The sequence below is a fragment of the Vulpes vulpes genome, chromosome 14 (genome assembly GCF_048418805.1).
Source record: "Vulpes vulpes isolate BD-2025 chromosome 14, VulVul3, whole genome shotgun sequence".
Classification (NCBI taxonomy): Eukaryota; Metazoa; Chordata; class Mammalia; order Carnivora; family Canidae; genus Vulpes; species Vulpes vulpes.
In genome coordinates, this window is record NC_132793.1 from 40,722,932 (window position 1) to 40,740,882 (window position 17,951).

Below are 17,951 nucleotides of genomic sequence, written 5' to 3' on the forward strand. Positions count from 1 at the left end.
TCTCTCTTCTCTGTTTACCATACTATATCTGAATGTCTTTAAAAAACACCTTACATAGAGAAGCCCTCTCAAAACAGGAAAAGGGGACTACACACATATTTTACTTTTGAGGTAACATTTATTCAATAATATCTACGAGATTAAAGTTATACTGACCTCATGTCACTGTCAACTAATTATATTTTATGTCTGTTGCATTTCTGAGTATGTTAAGCTACAAGTAAGTGACTTTGATGCAAATTAAACTGAAAGAAGCTTTTTAGGCCATATTCAAATACTAACAGGCTTGATTAAATTTATTCGTCTAAGAAGGATAAGACAAAGAGCTGTTTACTGACATAGTTTATTGTCATTCTGCTCTACACCTCTCATATGTTTGTTTTATAGGACATAAAGTCTAGGTATCCTATTGGAATCTCCAATCTTAGTTATAGCTTGCTGCAAAGTGGCTTATTGTCATTTATTATTTCTTATTTGATTTATATAACATCTTTCCACCAAAGAGCCAATAGGCTTATTTACATAAAGAGTGCACACACACCAAGCCACTTGAACTTCACTCAAGTGAAGTTAACTATATACTTATTGTCATATAGTTAGCAATATAGTACCAAAAATCTACAAGTTTTGTTTCTTGCTCCAAAACCATGTTCTAGAATATTTCTCATATTCTGGGGTCATCATATTTCCTTTCACTTTGAATATTTATTGTTTGCCTCTAGGTGGATCGGATCATCTTCTGTGTCTTCTTAGAAGTTGACTTCAAAATCTACAAAAAAAAAATGAGCGAGTTTTTCCCTGCAGGTGAGTAAAGTGATTTGTTTTCTTTGGAATTGAGGATTGGACTGCAGGCATTGGGTATATTTCTATTTCGTTTCCTATCTTAAAGAAATGTTCCAAATATGATCAGCATACACCAGTAACCCCTGGCAAGTTGTGTCATAATTTTCAAGAACTCAAGGAGGTTACAAGAAATCTGAGCCCTCAACCTCTCTGTCTCAGGAGGTCATCATGTCATTTTGGGGAAGTTGGTTCATTTCTTGAATCTCAAAATCTCTTGAGCATCAAAAGTGAGGGGCTGAACCAAATGGCTTCTAAAGACTCTTCTTCTGGCCCTAAATTGCATGCTCTGTGATTGGATCCCCACACATGTAAGTTGTCCAAACCTGTGCCTCCATCCACCCTGTTCAACACCTTCATTGAAAATTGTGAGGAGCCCATTTATGGTTATAGCCAAAATTCAAACAATTCCTGCACTGTCTCTCTCTTCCCCCCAATTTTCGTGGCCTAAATTGCAATGAAGAAAGCAGCACTTCTGAGGACAATCCGAGAAAGGTGCTTATTCATCCTATTCCACATTTGAGAATGTAGGCAAAATCTCAGAGTTATTAAAGAACTTTGTTTACATTGATTGAATGTGTCATTAGATTTGGTTGGCCTGGTTAATTTGAATATTTCCCCCCATTGTTCCTCTTCTAGGCTTATTTAATACCTAGTTATTTTGATGATACCATTAAAGTCACAGTGATTAAGGTGCTTTTGTCACCCATGGGAAGAATGGCTTCCATGAAATGTCAAGCTACTTTGAGCATTGTTGATGTCTGCCTTATTGGGAGCTTTCTTTTGAGGTTTCCATAGACATGTGAAGTGGCCTTCCCTATGCCCGGTACTCTGGCAGGTGGGAGGGAGGGAGTGGTGCACATTCACTGTCTTGGCAATCTGTAAAAGACATCCAGTAAGTGTAAATCCAGGATGCCTTGCCCAGAGAGAAGAGTAGGATGCAGGTAGCTGTCGAGAACAGCTGCAGAAAACTGCTGGGAATGTTGAACTTTGTGCTAAAGTTCAAGGACTAAGTTCCACTGAGTAATGTGAGGTCCTGTTCTCTAGCTTTGTAAGTGAAAAGTGAATCTTTCAAGTGTATTTAATTGGAGCCTTTAGCTACAGTATTTCCCTAACTGGGACATACTGTAAATTCAGAGAGACTCTGCATGTGATGGAGAAGATTGTTATTGTGGTCTTTTTTTTCCTCCTTTTCCTTCTCCCTTCTCTCTCTTTCTCTCTTTTCGTTTTTTTTTTTTTTTTTTTTTAATACCCCTTTAAAATTGCTTTAGGCAACTCCATAATTTAGCATGTAAAGCACCTAGTGACTATTGAGTGAGTAGTTGGTACAGGAGCTAAATTTAACAAATTCTTCTCCCCGTAATATGACTTTTTTTGTTTTGTTTTGATCTCTTTATTTCATCCTTTTCCTTTATTTCCTATATAACCACAGTAAGTTGACTATGCCTGCATTTCTGTATTTATTAAGTATTCTTTTTTTGTATTTTTAAGTATTCTTAAAAGAAAATGTTCATTCATGAAAAAAAATGTGACTTGCCATGATGTCCAGTGCAAATATTCTCGTCTTGTCAATATCATGGCATATTTCATAAGCTTTCATCATTTTGGGCTTCTTAAGTGTTTAGAAATTATGATGTAACTAACATTCATTCTCATGTCTTCTAAAATAAAAACTTGTTTTCACTCTAGTATATGATAAAAATAATTGCATAAGTATAATCGATTGATATTTAAACAAATTCACCCCATCAGCAGGTATTTTCAGTGATGCAAAACCAAAAGTCATACTATATATTTATTCTAAATGGAACATTTTTAGTGATCTAGAATGTATTAATAATTATGCAAATAAATGAAAAATTGCTACTGTAGATAAATCCACATGCATCTTAGTACTTGAGCAAATGAAATAATAATAAAATCATCCTGAGTTTCTTATCAAAACTTTGAATCATAGCATGCTCATGAAATTATTTCCAGTGCATATTTATAATGGTAAGCACATTTATAAACTAAATGTCAAAATTCTCCCAAATTGTTGAGTATTTCCACAATGCTGAAGCATCAGCCATTTGTAAATTCTCAATATGCAATATGAAATAAAGGTGACTTCTAATGGGATGTGTGACTGCCAATATAGATTATATACATTATCTATCCATAATTTGAATTTATGGTTAATTCATATCCATACCATCTTTGATTGGAATATAATTTTTCTGACTTGCCATATATTCCCCCTAGACTGACTGATTCAGATGGCCAACAGATACATGAAAGGATACTCAATAACACTAATCATCAGGGAAATGCAATTTATTTTTTCTAAGATTTCTAAAATTCATTTATTCATGAGAGACACAGAGAGAGAGGCAGAGACATAGATGGGGGAGAAGCAGGCTCCCCTCATGGAGCCCAATGCGGGACTCCATCCCTGGACTTGGGATCACACCCTCAGCCAATGCAATAATGATAATAATTTAGAAAAAAAGTCATTTTATATTAAACTAAATCTCTGTGTTTGGGGGTGTACTAATCCTGTGTCTTAACATTTCATAATCGGGAATCTGAGACAAAATACATAAGAAAACAATACAAACAAGGCAGGAAAGATCACATTAAAGATAAAACATGTGCAAAACTACTACCTACTATTAATGATAGGAATAATAGCTTAACCTTTATGGATTGCTTTCTCTCAGCCAAATGCATGGGTGATCTTCAAGCTAACTCTAAGAAAGCAGGTATTATATTAACCCTACTTTTTGATATAGAAAATGATGCATACCTGAGAAAATGAGGCATATGGCTAGGAAGAAGCAGTGCTCTATTTCAAAATTGAGAACAGCATCTGTCATTGCACAAGTGATAATAGGTTCCTTTCCTTAGAGCGGCTCCAGACAAGGATGGATTCAATTTCAAGGATGCATTTGGAGCACTGAGGAAGTCTCATTCCTAACTTCATCTGCTTGCTCATCATTGTTCAGAGCTGCCATGCTTCTCTTCCTTCTAATACCTGTAAATGTCCTCATGGAAACTTTCTAATATGATTCAAATTGGTACTTTATCATGGTTCTCAAAATCAAATCCAAAATCATCATCTAGGCAGTGTGGGGTTTTGACCGGCGGGTAAGCAAGAGAATGGTTACTGCAAAACCAAAAAGCCTTACTCATGACCACAAGGGGAGATATAAAAATGCTTGTAATCATTTGCTAGAGCTGCTATGACAAAACACTACAGACCACCAAGCTCAAACAACTGAAATTAATTTTTTCACAATTCTGGAGGCTAGGAGTACAGTATTTAGGTGTCAACAGGATTGGATCTCTTCTGAGGTCTCTCTTCGTAGCTTATAGATGGCCACCTTCTCTCTATGTCTTCATGAAGTCTTACCTCTGTGTATGCCTGTGTCCTAATCTCCCTCTCCTTGTGAGGACACCAGTCATCTGGGACTAGGGCCCCCCTAATAATCTCATTTAATTTTATCACCTATTTAAAGACCCTGTCTCCTAATACAGTCACATTCTGAGGTACTGGAGGGTAGCATTTCAACAAAATATTTTGAAGGGCACAACTGAACCCCTAACAGAACCCATTGTGAAATGCATCAACAACCACAAAGAAAAGAAACCAACAACATTGCTTTTTTCTAATAGTTTTATATCTTGTTGTGGGTGAAGCACATTTGACTTTTCCCTTCTAGATGTATTCTTTGGAAGTCTGGTATGGCAGCTTTATGGAATTACCATATACTTTAGTTGCAAGTAATTTATAGCTACAGTACACTGATGGCCTACAGCAAATAATATTTGTACAATTCAACTCCGAGATCTCTTTGTTCTTTACAAAAAAGTTTTCTTTGTATTTTTCAGTATGTAAGATTTATTATGTATATTTTTCATAGATCTGGAATATGGAGATCAGTTATTTTATTAAAGTCTAAGTTCTAATAGAGAATTTAAGGATATTAATTAGGGATATTAATTTTCCTTATAATAACAATGTCAAATTTATAGTTTTGGAACTATATCAAAGAATCCTCATGTTGGAAATAAGAAATATCATGGTCAGGCCCCTCCCCCACATTAGGGAAAGCCTAGGCTTGTTTACTGCAATGGTTCTCAACTATATTTTTCAGGAAGGAGTATTTCTCCAAAATATTTTTTTTAGTTATATCCTCTGAAAAATGGGCATGATATTTTAAAAAATTTTATTTAGATTTACTCTTTTTAAATCTAACAAAAGAAAAGTATTCATATGACCTCTTCTTCATCTTCTCTTCTCACCAATTTTATAAGCTTTTCTCATCCAACATCAATCATTGTCTTTCTGTCCATCAATCAACAAGTAATTTATTATATGCCTAATATATACCCAAGGCTTTGGTCATAGCTGCATTTAAAAATTAGTTCTCATAATATGCCTGAGAGGTAAGAATTATGCACAACAGTTGGAATACAATATTAGCAAATAATCAAATATAGTGTTGGTATGATCAAAGTACCCAGGAATTCAAATATGTATGAGAACCAAGATGGCTGCAGCAAGTTTCATGAAAAATACATACTTCAAGATCAGCAGGAGCAGAGAAGTGATGTCAAGTATTCTGTAAGTGCTGTAAGGAGGACAGGCAGTTCAGATGGAAGAATTTGTGAAATAGTAGGATGCTTATCTCCCATTTATGAATTCCTGATTGAGAAATGTTGACACTCATCAGTTTGTAATTGTATGACTTTGTGCATGTTGTTTAACTTTTTTATGCTTCACTTTTATCATGCAAACACAGTAATGGGCCACTTCCAAATAGAATAAATAACAATGCAAATGAATATTCAGAGAGGTGTCTAGATCAACCATCATAAATTTTAAAATATCCATGTTTCTTCTTACAACTTTTTTGTTTTTTCATGTTTTTCTTATTACAATTTTAAAAGGAGGTACTTTAATTAGTGTGACCATCTTAATGAAAAAGTGTATAACTTCTTGTTACAAAAAATAGTACAGATATATAGTAAAAATAAATAATCAAAATTAAGAAGATACAAACCATTGAAAATGAGTTACCTTTTGCAGCTTGTCCTATAGGTCCTTTAAGATAGAAAATGCAAACAAACATAAATGCAGTCTTATCACTTGCTGTGTGTCACTTACCCCAAATCTTGAAATTTCTTTCATGTCATTATATATTCTTCCAAAACATGATTTTAAAGGACCCAGTGTTTATCCAAAACCATATTGCAATTGTGGAATTATTATTGCAAATTATTCTCTATTTATAAATAACACAGAAAAGTATCTTGATAGGTAAATATTGGAATACAACCACAATTTTTTTTAGGAATACTTTTCTAGAAGTGGAATTACTTTTTCAAAATGTATACACAGCCAAGACACTTTTTATATTAATTCTCAAATTGGCCATTATGTGTCAGTGTCCTATACTGAACAGTTGAAGCCATTATCATTCCCAGAATCAAAAATGTGAAGGCCCATACCTCTCCTTAAGCATCCTGAGTAATCAGGGTGTCAGTGTGGTGGGGTTCCAGTGAAGGTTCACTTCTGAGTTGCATGTGGCCATTTTCTTATTGTACCCTCATGTTGTGGAAAGAGAATAATCTGAGGTTCCTTACATAAAGGCACTAATTCCACTCATGTGGGCTCAACCTTTATGACCTAATTACCTCAAGGTTCCACCTCCAAATATAATTACTTTGGGGGTTAGGATTTCAACATATGAATTTTGCAGGGAACACAAACATTCAGCCCCTTGCATTGAGTTCACATTCCTGTGAGCAGTATATGAGAGTTTACTTTGCCCCTGCTCTTCCCAATCGGGCACATTCTCATCTTTTGATGTTACCACTTTTATACATGAAATAAGGTATTTAATGGGTAACAATGTATATTTCTTTCATTTAGAGTGTGGCTTATCCTTTCTTTCAGTTAATTATTAAATCTCCAAATTTCTTATGAGAAATTACGAGTCGTTTCCTTTGCAAATTTTTTACATTTTTTATTGATCCCTAATAACTTTTTGTATAATAAGGTTCTTAGTTCTTTCAAAAGTATGTTGGGAGGAGTTTCCCATTTTGTTCTTTGTCTTTGTGGTATTATTCCTTTATAACCAAATCAATGAGAAATGGTAGAAAAACAAAAGAAAGATGAAAGAAAGGGGTGCCTGGGTGACTCTGTGGGTGAGGGTCTGCCATTGGTTCAGGTAGTGATCCCGGGGTCCTGGGATTGAGTCTCACAGCAGGCTCCCTCTCCCTCTATGTCTCTGCCTCTCTCTCTGTGTGTCTCTCATGAATAAATAAAATCTTTTTTAAAAAAGATGAAAGAAAAATGTAAAAAAAAAATGGAAGGAAGGAAAGAAGGGAGGGAGACAGGGTAGATGGAAGGAAGGAGGAATAAGGTAAAAAAGAAGGAAGAAACCCTTTTTATTAGAGAATGAAGTTAAAAACTAAAAACTCAAAGATTAACTTTATTTTAAGCCTATGCACCTGATTCCATAAGAAATCATTTTATTTCCAAATAGGATTATTCTTAGTTCTACTCCTCACTTTTTAGGCAAAGCAATCTGTCTCTTGATTTACAAAGTATGGTAGGAAGACAAATGCTCTTCTCTCAAACATACCTTAAACCCCAGCACCTGTGAATACATTAGGTCACCTTACAAAGGGGAAATAAAATTGCAGATGAGAACGGTGCCTAGGTGGCTCAGTGGTTGAGCATCTGCCTTCAGCTCAGGGTGTGATCCCAGAGTTCTAGGATGGAGCCCCACATGGGGCTTCTTGCAGGGATCCTACTTCTCCCTCTGTCTTTGTCTCTGCCTCTCTCTCTCTCTCTCTCTCTCTGTATGTCTTTCATTAATAAATAAATAAAATCTTAAAAAAAAAAAAAGATTACAGATGAGATTAAGGTTGCTAATTAGCTGACCTAAAGATGGAGATGTTATCCTATATTATCTAGGTGGGCTCATTATAATTACAAGCATCCGGAAAAGTTAGAAGAAAGAGGTAGAAGAGAGTCAGTAGGAGATATGACTATGGAACAATGTTCAGAGAGATGTGGATCTCTGACTTTGAAGATGGAAAAGAGGGGCCATGAGTTGAGGAATAGTCTTTAGCAGCCAGAAAGGCAAGGAAACAGAGTCTCCCCAACAGCCTTCTGAAGGAGCACAGCCCTGTGGACATCGTGATGTTAGCCCTTTGAGATCCATGTCAGACTTCAAAACTACAAAACTATAAGATGACAAATTTGCATTGTTTCAAGCCATTAAATGTGTGAAAGTTTTTACAGCAGCACTTGCCAACTAATTCACCAATTGTCTTTGCATAAGTAAAAGAAACACAGACAAACACCTGCCTACCCAGTCTGAATTGTACATTTTCCCCCAAATGGCACATTTGTTGTATAGAAAAAAAACTACAAAGTGAAAGAATTCAGAAATTTCTTTAATTATGAATATTTATGGTGACTTGGCACATTTGTGCACATTTGTACACATTTAATGTTTGGATCCCATTGATGTTTAAAATTATACAAGACATGTTCTCTGTAACGTGACATAAATGAGTTGACTGCCTTCTTAGGAATTGGGTGCTAACCATTTCCACTTGATGGGCCTCAAAAGCTACAAACACATTTTGCCTTCAATGAAAATCCAGTGAAGTGTTGCTGTAACCAAGCAACCTGAATGCAGGAACAAGCAGCAAGCATAGAGTGAAAGCAATCCATCCCTTCAAAGAGGGGAATGTGCGGTGTGTGTAGCAAATGCTTATAAACAGCAGAACACATGAAGACCTGGGGACCCAAACCTTGACTAAGCAGAGTTTGATCTCATTAGGAGGGTCTGATAAAACAAAGCCAAGACAAAATGCTGCTTGGAGAAGGGAGATGTGGTAGGCATCTTTACAGAGCCCCCTGCACAGTGCTTCCAAAAGACCCTCCAAACGTTCTGGGTAGACTGGTTTCTGTTCTGTAGGTGAAAACATTGAGGCAAATGCAGTAGGAGAAAAAGCCCTTTTGAGGTACAGTATATGATTGAAATAATTCCCAATAAGACACAGAAGTAATAATAAAGATAGAAAATGAACAGTAGAGTAAATGAAATCCTCCCACCTTTATTCTTCTTTATCTGTGGCTCTAACTTGGACTCTCAGCTATAGGTTTTTGAAGTTTTCACCTTTAGCTGCTATTTACTCCATAATCTAGAGCAGTTAATGATTGCTGATACCCTGTTACAACTGTCACTGTTGAGGTCATCGAGAACTCTTTGATGAGTCCAGCCTCGTTATGAAACCAGTGCATATTTGATCATGTGCCTCCACATGACTCTTTGCAGCCCTTGTCTTACTTAACTGGAAAGCCTTTATCCCGTTGACCAGTCTGTCTTCTACTTCTCTTCCTGCCAGTTCTCTCTGGTAAATTCACCTATACGTAGACCATCTCCAGCTGGCATCTCCAGGCATCTCCCAACTCAACACTTCTAAAACTAAATTCAAAATCCTTCTCATCCTATCTTTCTCCTCCTAAATCTGATAGCTCAGTAATTGGTGCCATAATGTACCCAGTTTCCCAAGCCAGAAACAGCAGAACCATACAGTTTTTTAAGCAGTGCCTATTATTTATTGATTTATTTATAAATTAATGAGATTTGAGTGCTCCTCTTGACAAAGAACCAGTTGGGGTGGGGTGGAGGGGGACAATCTTTGGCTTTTTTTTCTTAATTTCTCCTAGTCCTATCAATTGCCTTGCGGAAAGTAGGTTTAGCAGTTTGTTAAATTCCCTAAGTGCAGGTTTTCAACTTAATAGAGGAGCTCTACTCTGTAATGACGTCCCCTTTATCAGTCATTCTTTGCTTGACATTTCTGTTTTGTCGAGTTTCACAAAGCCATGAGCATACCAACATCTTCTGTACTTCAAGGAAATCCTGAAAAGCTTAGAGTACTTTATTTTGGCTAATAATATTTCCTCTCTCTGCAAATGCAAATTGCTCCTAGAAGCCCTTGTAATGAAATATTTAAAAGGTAAGAGATATAGAAGAAGCTTGTGTGAAGAAATTAAGCCTTAAAAGAGACGACTGAAGAGCATATGAAACAAAAGGCACAAGATTGTCATAATCGTTCTGCTTGACAGACCCCCATTTGTATGGATGTCCATTGAAATTTTGAAAAAGGAATTTTAGGGGCCCATCCTTTTTTGCCTTGGAGAATGGAGAGGCTGCCTTGATAACCCATAAGAGTAACTTTCTCCTTCATAACACAATCCTTTTTTCCATGCAACCTACAGGCTGCTTTGAAACAAGTTTCCATCCATGTACATGTCGCTTAGCCAAACTTATGGTCCCAGGGTTACATGGGCCACCATAACTGTGCCATCCAGCCACATGATAGATGGTGATTTCAAATACAGAAGGAAACATATCTTATGAAGAGAACATAGTCCTTCCTCAGTTCCAGCAAACACCTGGTGTGGAAACCAGCTTTAGTGTTGGCTAGATTTCATAAAGCAGCTCAGCTTGGATGTCTAAAAGTGAGACATCTAATGTTTTTGAAAGCTTTTCCTCCAGCATACAAATATCACTATTTTTTACACCAATGGTTCTCCAAACACAGCTTGCATCAGCATTACCTGGAGGGCTTGTTAAAAGAGTGTTGCATCCCTCCCCTGAGCTTCTAGTTTGATAGATCATTAGTGGAACCTGAGAATTTGCATTTCTAACAAGTTCCCAGGTGATAATGATGATGCTGGTCCAGAGACCACACTTTAGACTGCAGTTCTGTGAGGTTTTGTAATCTGTTTGTTTTTATACCATTTACTTCCCAAAAGACTGCATGAATTATGGCAACTCTAAATAAAGGAGTAAATCTAATCTCAAGTCATTGCAAAATCCCCGGTATACTCTGCTTTTAAGCAAACTCTCAAATTCTGTCTTCTATTAAAGATGAAGTAGAGGGGGTACCTGGGCGGCTCAGGGAATTAAGCATCTGCCTTCGGCTCAGGTCATGATCCCAGGGTCCTGGGATGGAGTCCTGCATCAAGCTCCATGTTGGGCTCCCTGCTCCGGGGGGAGCCTGCTTCTCCCTCTCCCTCTGCCTGCAGCTCCCCCTGCTTGTGCTCTCTTTCTCTCTTTCTGTCAAATGAATAAATGTTTTGTTTTGTTTTGTTTTTAAAAAAGGTGAAGTAAATATTATATAGACTTCAAAGTAGGTTAGACATGTCCTTAAAGGGGTTTCTGAAGTGTACAAAGCTGCTACTGAAAACTGATTTTTCATGAGAAACCAGTTAGTTTTCACAGTCATTTGTGATCAAAATAAGAACTTCAGTCATATGTGAACTTTTTGTGCAGAACAGAGTAATCTGAGAGAGGGGTGCAGGGAATAAAACCAGCACCCATTATGAAATTAACATCAAAGAGGCCCCGTGAGATGAAATGGAGCCTCAGCCACTGAGTTGTTTCTGCTGAGGAAGGGAAGTTTTTCTGGAATTGGCGTTTCTGAACACACAGAACAATACCACCTGATGGATTGCTCTCAATTTCAAAATGATATTTGTATCACTTTGGCTAAGAACCTTTTATTTGATTTCCGTCCTCTAACAAAGAAGCATGATGCTTGAAGAACTGTTGAAAGGGCAGCAGCTCTGTGCCCATGCTCCATCAATCCCCTAACTGCTTCCAAATTTTGAATGGCATGCCTCCTTATCTTCATACCTTATCCTCTTCTTTCATATATTGCTTTTTTGTTCTCTGGCTTTGTTGGGGAAAAAAATTCTTGCTGGAAATGTGCTGCATAACTATGGCTCAAGTGAATACATTTTATAGAATAATGTTGAACTAAAGTGGATTTCATTAATAAGTAACAGCACATTAGGTACTTTGTAGACCAAATTTACTCTATGCTGGATTTTAATATAAATAATACGAAAATATTAAGCCATGTATTTTATAGTTTATTAGTAAATTTCTCTCATGAAAAATGTTCTCTCTCAAAAGCTGGTGTGTCATTTTCTGCTTAAAGTTGTTTAGTAACAACTGTAATTTTCAGGCTAAAATTTAAATTCTTCAATCTGAGGCATTAGGATTCTCTGGAGAAACAGAACCAATAGTGGATATAGATCTAGGTGTAGGTATAAATATAGATATAGATAGGAATTTATTATAAGGAATTGGCTCAAGCAATTATGGAGACTGCCAGATCCCAAGACCTCAGCAAGCTAGAGACCCAGAAGTGGGGATGGCTGAGCTCCACTGGGAGTCTGAAGACCTAAGAACCTAATGATGTCCTTTCCATCCAAATGTACAGGCTTGAGTCCCAGGCAGAGCTAGTGCTTCAGTTTGAGTCCAAAGGCAGAAAAAACCCAATGCCCCGAAACAAATGCACTCTGGCAGTAGTTCCCTCTTCCTTGTGAGAGAGTCAATCTTCAACCTATTGGATGAAGCCCACCCACATTACCAGGGCAATCTGCTTTACTCAGTGTACCAATTCAAATGTTCATTTCATTCAGAAATGTCTTTCAGACAAACCCAGAGTCATGTTTGACCCATGTCTGGGCATTCCATGGACCAGTTACACTGACACAGTTTGCCATCATACCCAGCAGGGAAGGTCTTTCATTATCCTGCTAGAATAGGCCATTATACCCATAGTTTCCCCTGTAACTCCCTCCCCTCAGTCATTCAGAAGCTAGTTTTTAAATTAATTAATTAATTAATTTGTTTGTATTTATCTTTAAGATTTTATTTATTTGAGAGAGAGAGTGTGTGCACAAGTGGGGTGAGGAGCTGAGAGAGAGGAGGAAGCAGACACCCCACTGAGCAGACGCCCTACTCTAGCCTAATGTGGGGCTAGATCCCAGGACCTTGAGATCATGACCTAAGCCCAAGACAGATGTTTAACTGACTGAGCCACCCTAGAAACTACTTTATTTCCTTTAAAGCATCTTGACTGTTCATAACAATGTGTTTTCAAAGATGTTTTTCCCTTTGTTTCCATGTGATGACCCTTTTCTTAGTTTGAAGTCCTCAAAAAGTAGAAGCTGAAACAAGAATTCAAATGGAAGTCATTTATTTGGGAGATGATCCCAGGAATCACCAGAAAGGAGTGGGAAAGAAGGACTGGAAAGGGAAGGAAAGCAGTAGGGCTAAATCATAAATTAAATTAACTATTGGCTCAATCCCAGGGTTGAAGTTGGGATCTGGGGGAGAGGAGGACTCTCTCAGAGAAGCTTCTGAATTAGACTACCAGAGAAGCAGGGAAATGTCTACTTAAATGCAAATCCTGGCAGTCATTTGTGAAAAGCTGCCCTCTTGGGGTGTTAACTCTCTGCTATTTCTCCAGTGGCCTCTGGCAACCCAGAGAAAGCCCTCAGGCAGAGACCCAGGGGCTGGGGGCTGGAAGTCAGGCTGGCAAGCACCAAAATGTCAAGGAATAAGGGGGTGTAGGCAGGTCACCCACATCTGTGGGGAATGCACTGAAGCCCTTCCTTCCCCCCAGCTAATTCTAACTCACCCTTTAGGATTCAATTTAAGAGACACCTGGGTGGCTCAGTGGTTGAGCATCTGCCTTAAACTCAGGGCATGATCCCAGGGTCCTGGGATTGAGTACCAAATGGGGGAACCTACTTCTCCTTCTGCCTGTATCTCTGCCTGTGTGTGTGTGTGTGTGTGTGTGTGTGTGTGTGTGTGTGATGAATAAATAAAATCTTGGAAAAAAAAAAAAAGGATTCAACTTAAGTCTCACCTCTTCTGGAAATCCTTCATAGACCTTCTCTCTGATTTAGCTGCTTCTGGTCTGTTTCCCAGTAACACCTCTGCCTACCTGTACCAGAGAATCAGTTCCTTCCTCTTCTGATTGTTGTTTCCACTTATTTGTGAGCTTCTTGACATAATAGATCATCAACTCTATCTTCAGGGTCTCCCATAGTTCCCACATATGGTGTGGGTCAATAAATGGTTATTTAAGTAGTAAAAGTAGTGATAATAATGACACTGTAACACTAATGGCCAGTATTTATTGAATGCTCATTCCGTGTAAGCACTGTACCTGTATTACCAACTCTAGAAAGCCAGTACTTTTATTATCCCTATTTCTCAGAGAAGAAAGCTGAGGTATAGGTTTACATAATTTGCCCAAGATTGCGCATGTATATGTGATTTGGCCTGGAAGTAAATCCAAGCAGTCTGAATCCAGATCCTGGATACACTCTTAACCACTGTATGGATAAATGAGTGAAATGGATGAATACATGGATACTAATCAAGTCTGATCCTTCAACACCTGGGGACATTCCAGGGATGATGCTATCAATGGAGTCTATAAAGTTCAAATATCAGCTCTAATGTCATATATTCCAAAAACCCTTCCCAGTTGCCCACTGGAAACAGCTAGCCCTCCCTTGACACCTTTTGTAATGCTGACTACTCTCTATTATATGTTCAAGTTTATTTGTGTGTCTTGCTTTCCTTACTAATGATAAGTTTCTAGACATCTGTATAATCTGATTCGTCTTGGTATTTTTCTATTTCCCCTGACATCAAGCCACACATACAAAAAGGTTACCAACGAATGTTTGCCACATGTAAAAAGGATACATAGTTGACAAGCAAAGGGAACTTTGACTCTTACTTAATCTTTCCCTGGAAACTGTGGAAGACACTTTTTTATCCTACTCTGAGATTCCAGAAAGTCTGTTGTCATAGAGATGGTACTCTATATTTTAGATAGCTCTGAAAAATAAAATTTTGTTTAAATATATTAAGTTAAAAAATATATTAAGTTCAGGGAGAAATCTGTGAAGAGTTTACTTTGTAACATTTTGAAAATCCCTTGGTTAAAAAATTATATTTCTAAGAGAAAGATAATCTTTTTACCAAAATTATATTCATAGAAAAAAAGAAATAAATTATGTAGAAAATCACCAATGTTTCTAACAATTAAATGGAAGAAAATTTACTTCTTTAAAAATTAACCAAGGCCATCAAGAATTACTTCCTAAGACCTCAAATTAAATGCATTTTCATTCCCAGTGACTGGTAGATCTATAATCTTCATTTGTAATTAGCACTTTGAAGAGTGTCACATTGACTAAATTTGGCTAAGAAATTACTAAATTTAAAACATATATCCGAGAGGAAATTACAAATCCTTACTGAGTCCTCATTGTTTGCAAATCATCATATGCATACATGCTGTCCTGGTATGTAAAAGATAGATAGGAAATATAAACATGGGAATTCTCCAATTTGACTAAAAATCAGAGAAAATTAAAAATAATACCTCAGAGATTTTATTCAAGGGAAATTTTTTAATGGATTTTAGTATATAAAATTAATTGCTTTCGGTATCAGAGAATACAAAAGGACATAAGACATAGTCTTTAACTTTGCAGAATTTATGATTGAGAGATGGGCATCTGCAAGACAGATGTGCCAACAAGTAGACTTATCATTTAGTGATAATAATAACTCCTAGGTAGCACTTAATATTTTAGTAGCTGTCCTGGTACTGTATGTGGCATTATCTCATTTAGTCCTTACAACAGCTCTATGTGGGAAACATTATCATCCCAGTATCTTATAGCTGATGAACCTGAAACTCATAACTGTTGGGTGACTTCTCCAAGGCCATATGCCTAAGGAATGGGTGAGTGGAGGAGTCTGTATGCAGACCTCAGCACCAAAGTCCTTAAAGTTGATACCTAGAAGTCATTAAAAATAAGGTACACCGAAGAGACTATTTACTCAAACTGGAATGGATGGAGCAGACATTATCGTGTTATGTTTGGGCTTGAAGGATGAGTGTGAACAGAGATGGAGAAAGGCATTGCTTCCAAGACTGGGGTGGATAGAGGAAAGTAACAAGAGATCTGAGAAAACAGAATCAGGCAGTACGTGAGTGAAGGTGGTAGCATCAGTGGAACAGGGGAGGGGAAACTGAGAAAAGTGGTCAGGACCAGATACTTTTGGCCTCGAGTGTTACCCATAAAGAATCTAGACCTGTCTCATGAGGCAGACAGGAGTCACTGAACAGTCCTGGACCAGATCAGAGCCCTATTTTAAGACTGATTTGGCAGCTAAAGGGAGTAAAGGGAGTTGGAATCAGGAGTGGGAAAAAGAGAAGAGCAGGTAGGAAACCACGAAATAGGGAAGTCTGAATTTGAGTTGTACCAAAGTTAATAGAGAGGAAAAAACATGACAATAAGACAGAATTTGGGACACCTGGGTGGCTCAGTGGTTGAGCCTCTGCCTTTGGCTCAGGTTGTGATCCCGAGGTCCTGGGATTGAGTCAAGCATCGGGTTCCACACAGGAAACCTGCTTCTCCCTCTGTCTTTGTCTCTGCCTCTCTGTGTTTCTCAAGAAAAAATAAATAAAATCTTTTTTAAAAAGACAGAATTTGACACTGCCTGGATGTGAGCAACAGTGAAGGAAAAGAGATGACAACACGTCAAAAGTTCAAAAAGCCACTGTCAGTCAGAGTGCAGATGAAGCATGCATCCTTGCCCAGTTACAGGGGTTTTCAGTGGGATCAGGGGAGTTGAGTTGGGAATGACACAGCTGGGGTGGGGTGGGGTGGGGGTGTGCTGCCCTTGAATTTCCTGGTTTAAGGTTTGGATTCATGCGTTTAGCAAACTAGCACTTGTCACAGTGCAGTGCAGGGATTGGCCCCCATGTCAGCCTACGCTCAAATGGTGACCTCCACGTTTCTTAGATATTTGAGGCCAGTGTGCATCCCTTTCATTGATACAAAAAGTGCAGCATTTAAAGTGTGTGATTTTAATTTTTTGTCCTTTTAGGAGTTGAAATGACCAAAGTAACCAAACATAACTTTTAAAAGCAAAACATTATTTGTTGCATATGTAGTTTTGTTAGACATATATAACAATTTTTAAAATGAAACATAAACCCTAAGTGTTAAAATTGTGCTCCAATGCCTATTTACGTTGCACTAATTTAGCATAATAATGTAAGACAATAGAAATGTATGGTCTACGACTCTCTTTTCTACTGATTTTTTTCTTGCCTTTGAATTTTTATTAGATTGGAGAATTCTGGATAGCTTTCATATGAGTTTTTCTTTGTCTTTTCCCTTTTCTAAATAGATGATAATAATGAAGAAGAAAGTGTTGACATGAAAGAAGACTCAGGTATTAAATTTATGATTTTATTCATAAAGGATAGGCTAAGATCATTTTGTTGTGTATGTATGCCTCACGATTTTTCAAAGAAAAACATAGTAAGATTGTTAAAATAGGTGAAGGAGATTAAGAAGATACTTATCCTGATGAGCACTGAGTACCACCTGAAATTGTTGAATACTGTATTGTAAACTTGAAATTAATACAACACTGCATGTTAACTATACCAGAATTTAAAAAAAGAAATAGAAATGTACATTCAAGGTCATAAAATAAGAAAGTAGTTGTGTTAAATTTATGGCTAATACAATTCGTGTTTTTAAGAAGTAAACTTTGAGCTTCCTGAAAGGTGATGTAAAAATGGAACCTGATGTTATAATAAATAGTGCTATGTAGCAAATCATCCCAAAGTTTAGTGATTAAAAGCATCTGCTTATTATGCTCATATACTCTGTGGGTCAGGGATTCAGGCAGAGCACAGCAAGGCTGACTTGATCTTGCTGCTCTCCGAGGTCTGAGGCCTCATCAGGGAGCCTCAGTGGCTGGGGTGCTGGAATCATGTGAAGATTTGCTCATTCACATGTCTGGCTGGCAATTGATACCAGTCCTCAGCTGAGACCCAAGCTGGGGCAGCTTTCTGAAACACCTCTGCATGACCTCTTTCTATAATCTGGGCTTCCTCATAGCATGGCAGCCAGGCTCCAAAGTGGTTTCTCTAGAGAGACCAAGTGAGCCAGCAGGAGCTCTACCCTTTTTAAGCCTCAGCCTCAGGAGTTGCACAGAAAACTTCCACAAAATTCTTTTTTTGTAATAGTTATTAAGAAGCCTGCCCAGGCTCATGGAAAGAGAAAATAGGCTCAATCTCCTGATGGGAAGCAGTGAGGTTTTGTAGAGCATGGAAGACCTGAAAACTTGCTGTGGCCATCTTTAGAAACTATATTTGGTACATATGATATGTTGTTCTATCAGAAA

The 17,951-nt window shown here is 37.6% G+C and overlaps 1 protein-coding gene across 8 annotated transcripts in view; it reads left to right on the forward strand.

Moving 5' to 3' along the window:
- The window catches only part of MACROD2 (mono-ADP ribosylhydrolase 2), a 1,918,082-nt gene that overhangs the window by 1,728,349 nt on the left and 171,782 nt on the right, over positions 1 to 17,951 (forward strand). For all 8 annotated transcript variants that reach the window (XM_026002392.2, XM_026002393.2, XM_072736414.1 and 5 more), the window contains 2 exons: positions 723 to 804; positions 16,944 to 16,988. In XM_026002392.2, the coding sequence (XP_025858177.2) occupies positions 723 to 804; positions 16,944 to 16,988 (127 nt within the window). The remainder of the gene's footprint in view (positions 1 to 722; positions 805 to 16,943; positions 16,989 to 17,951) is intronic.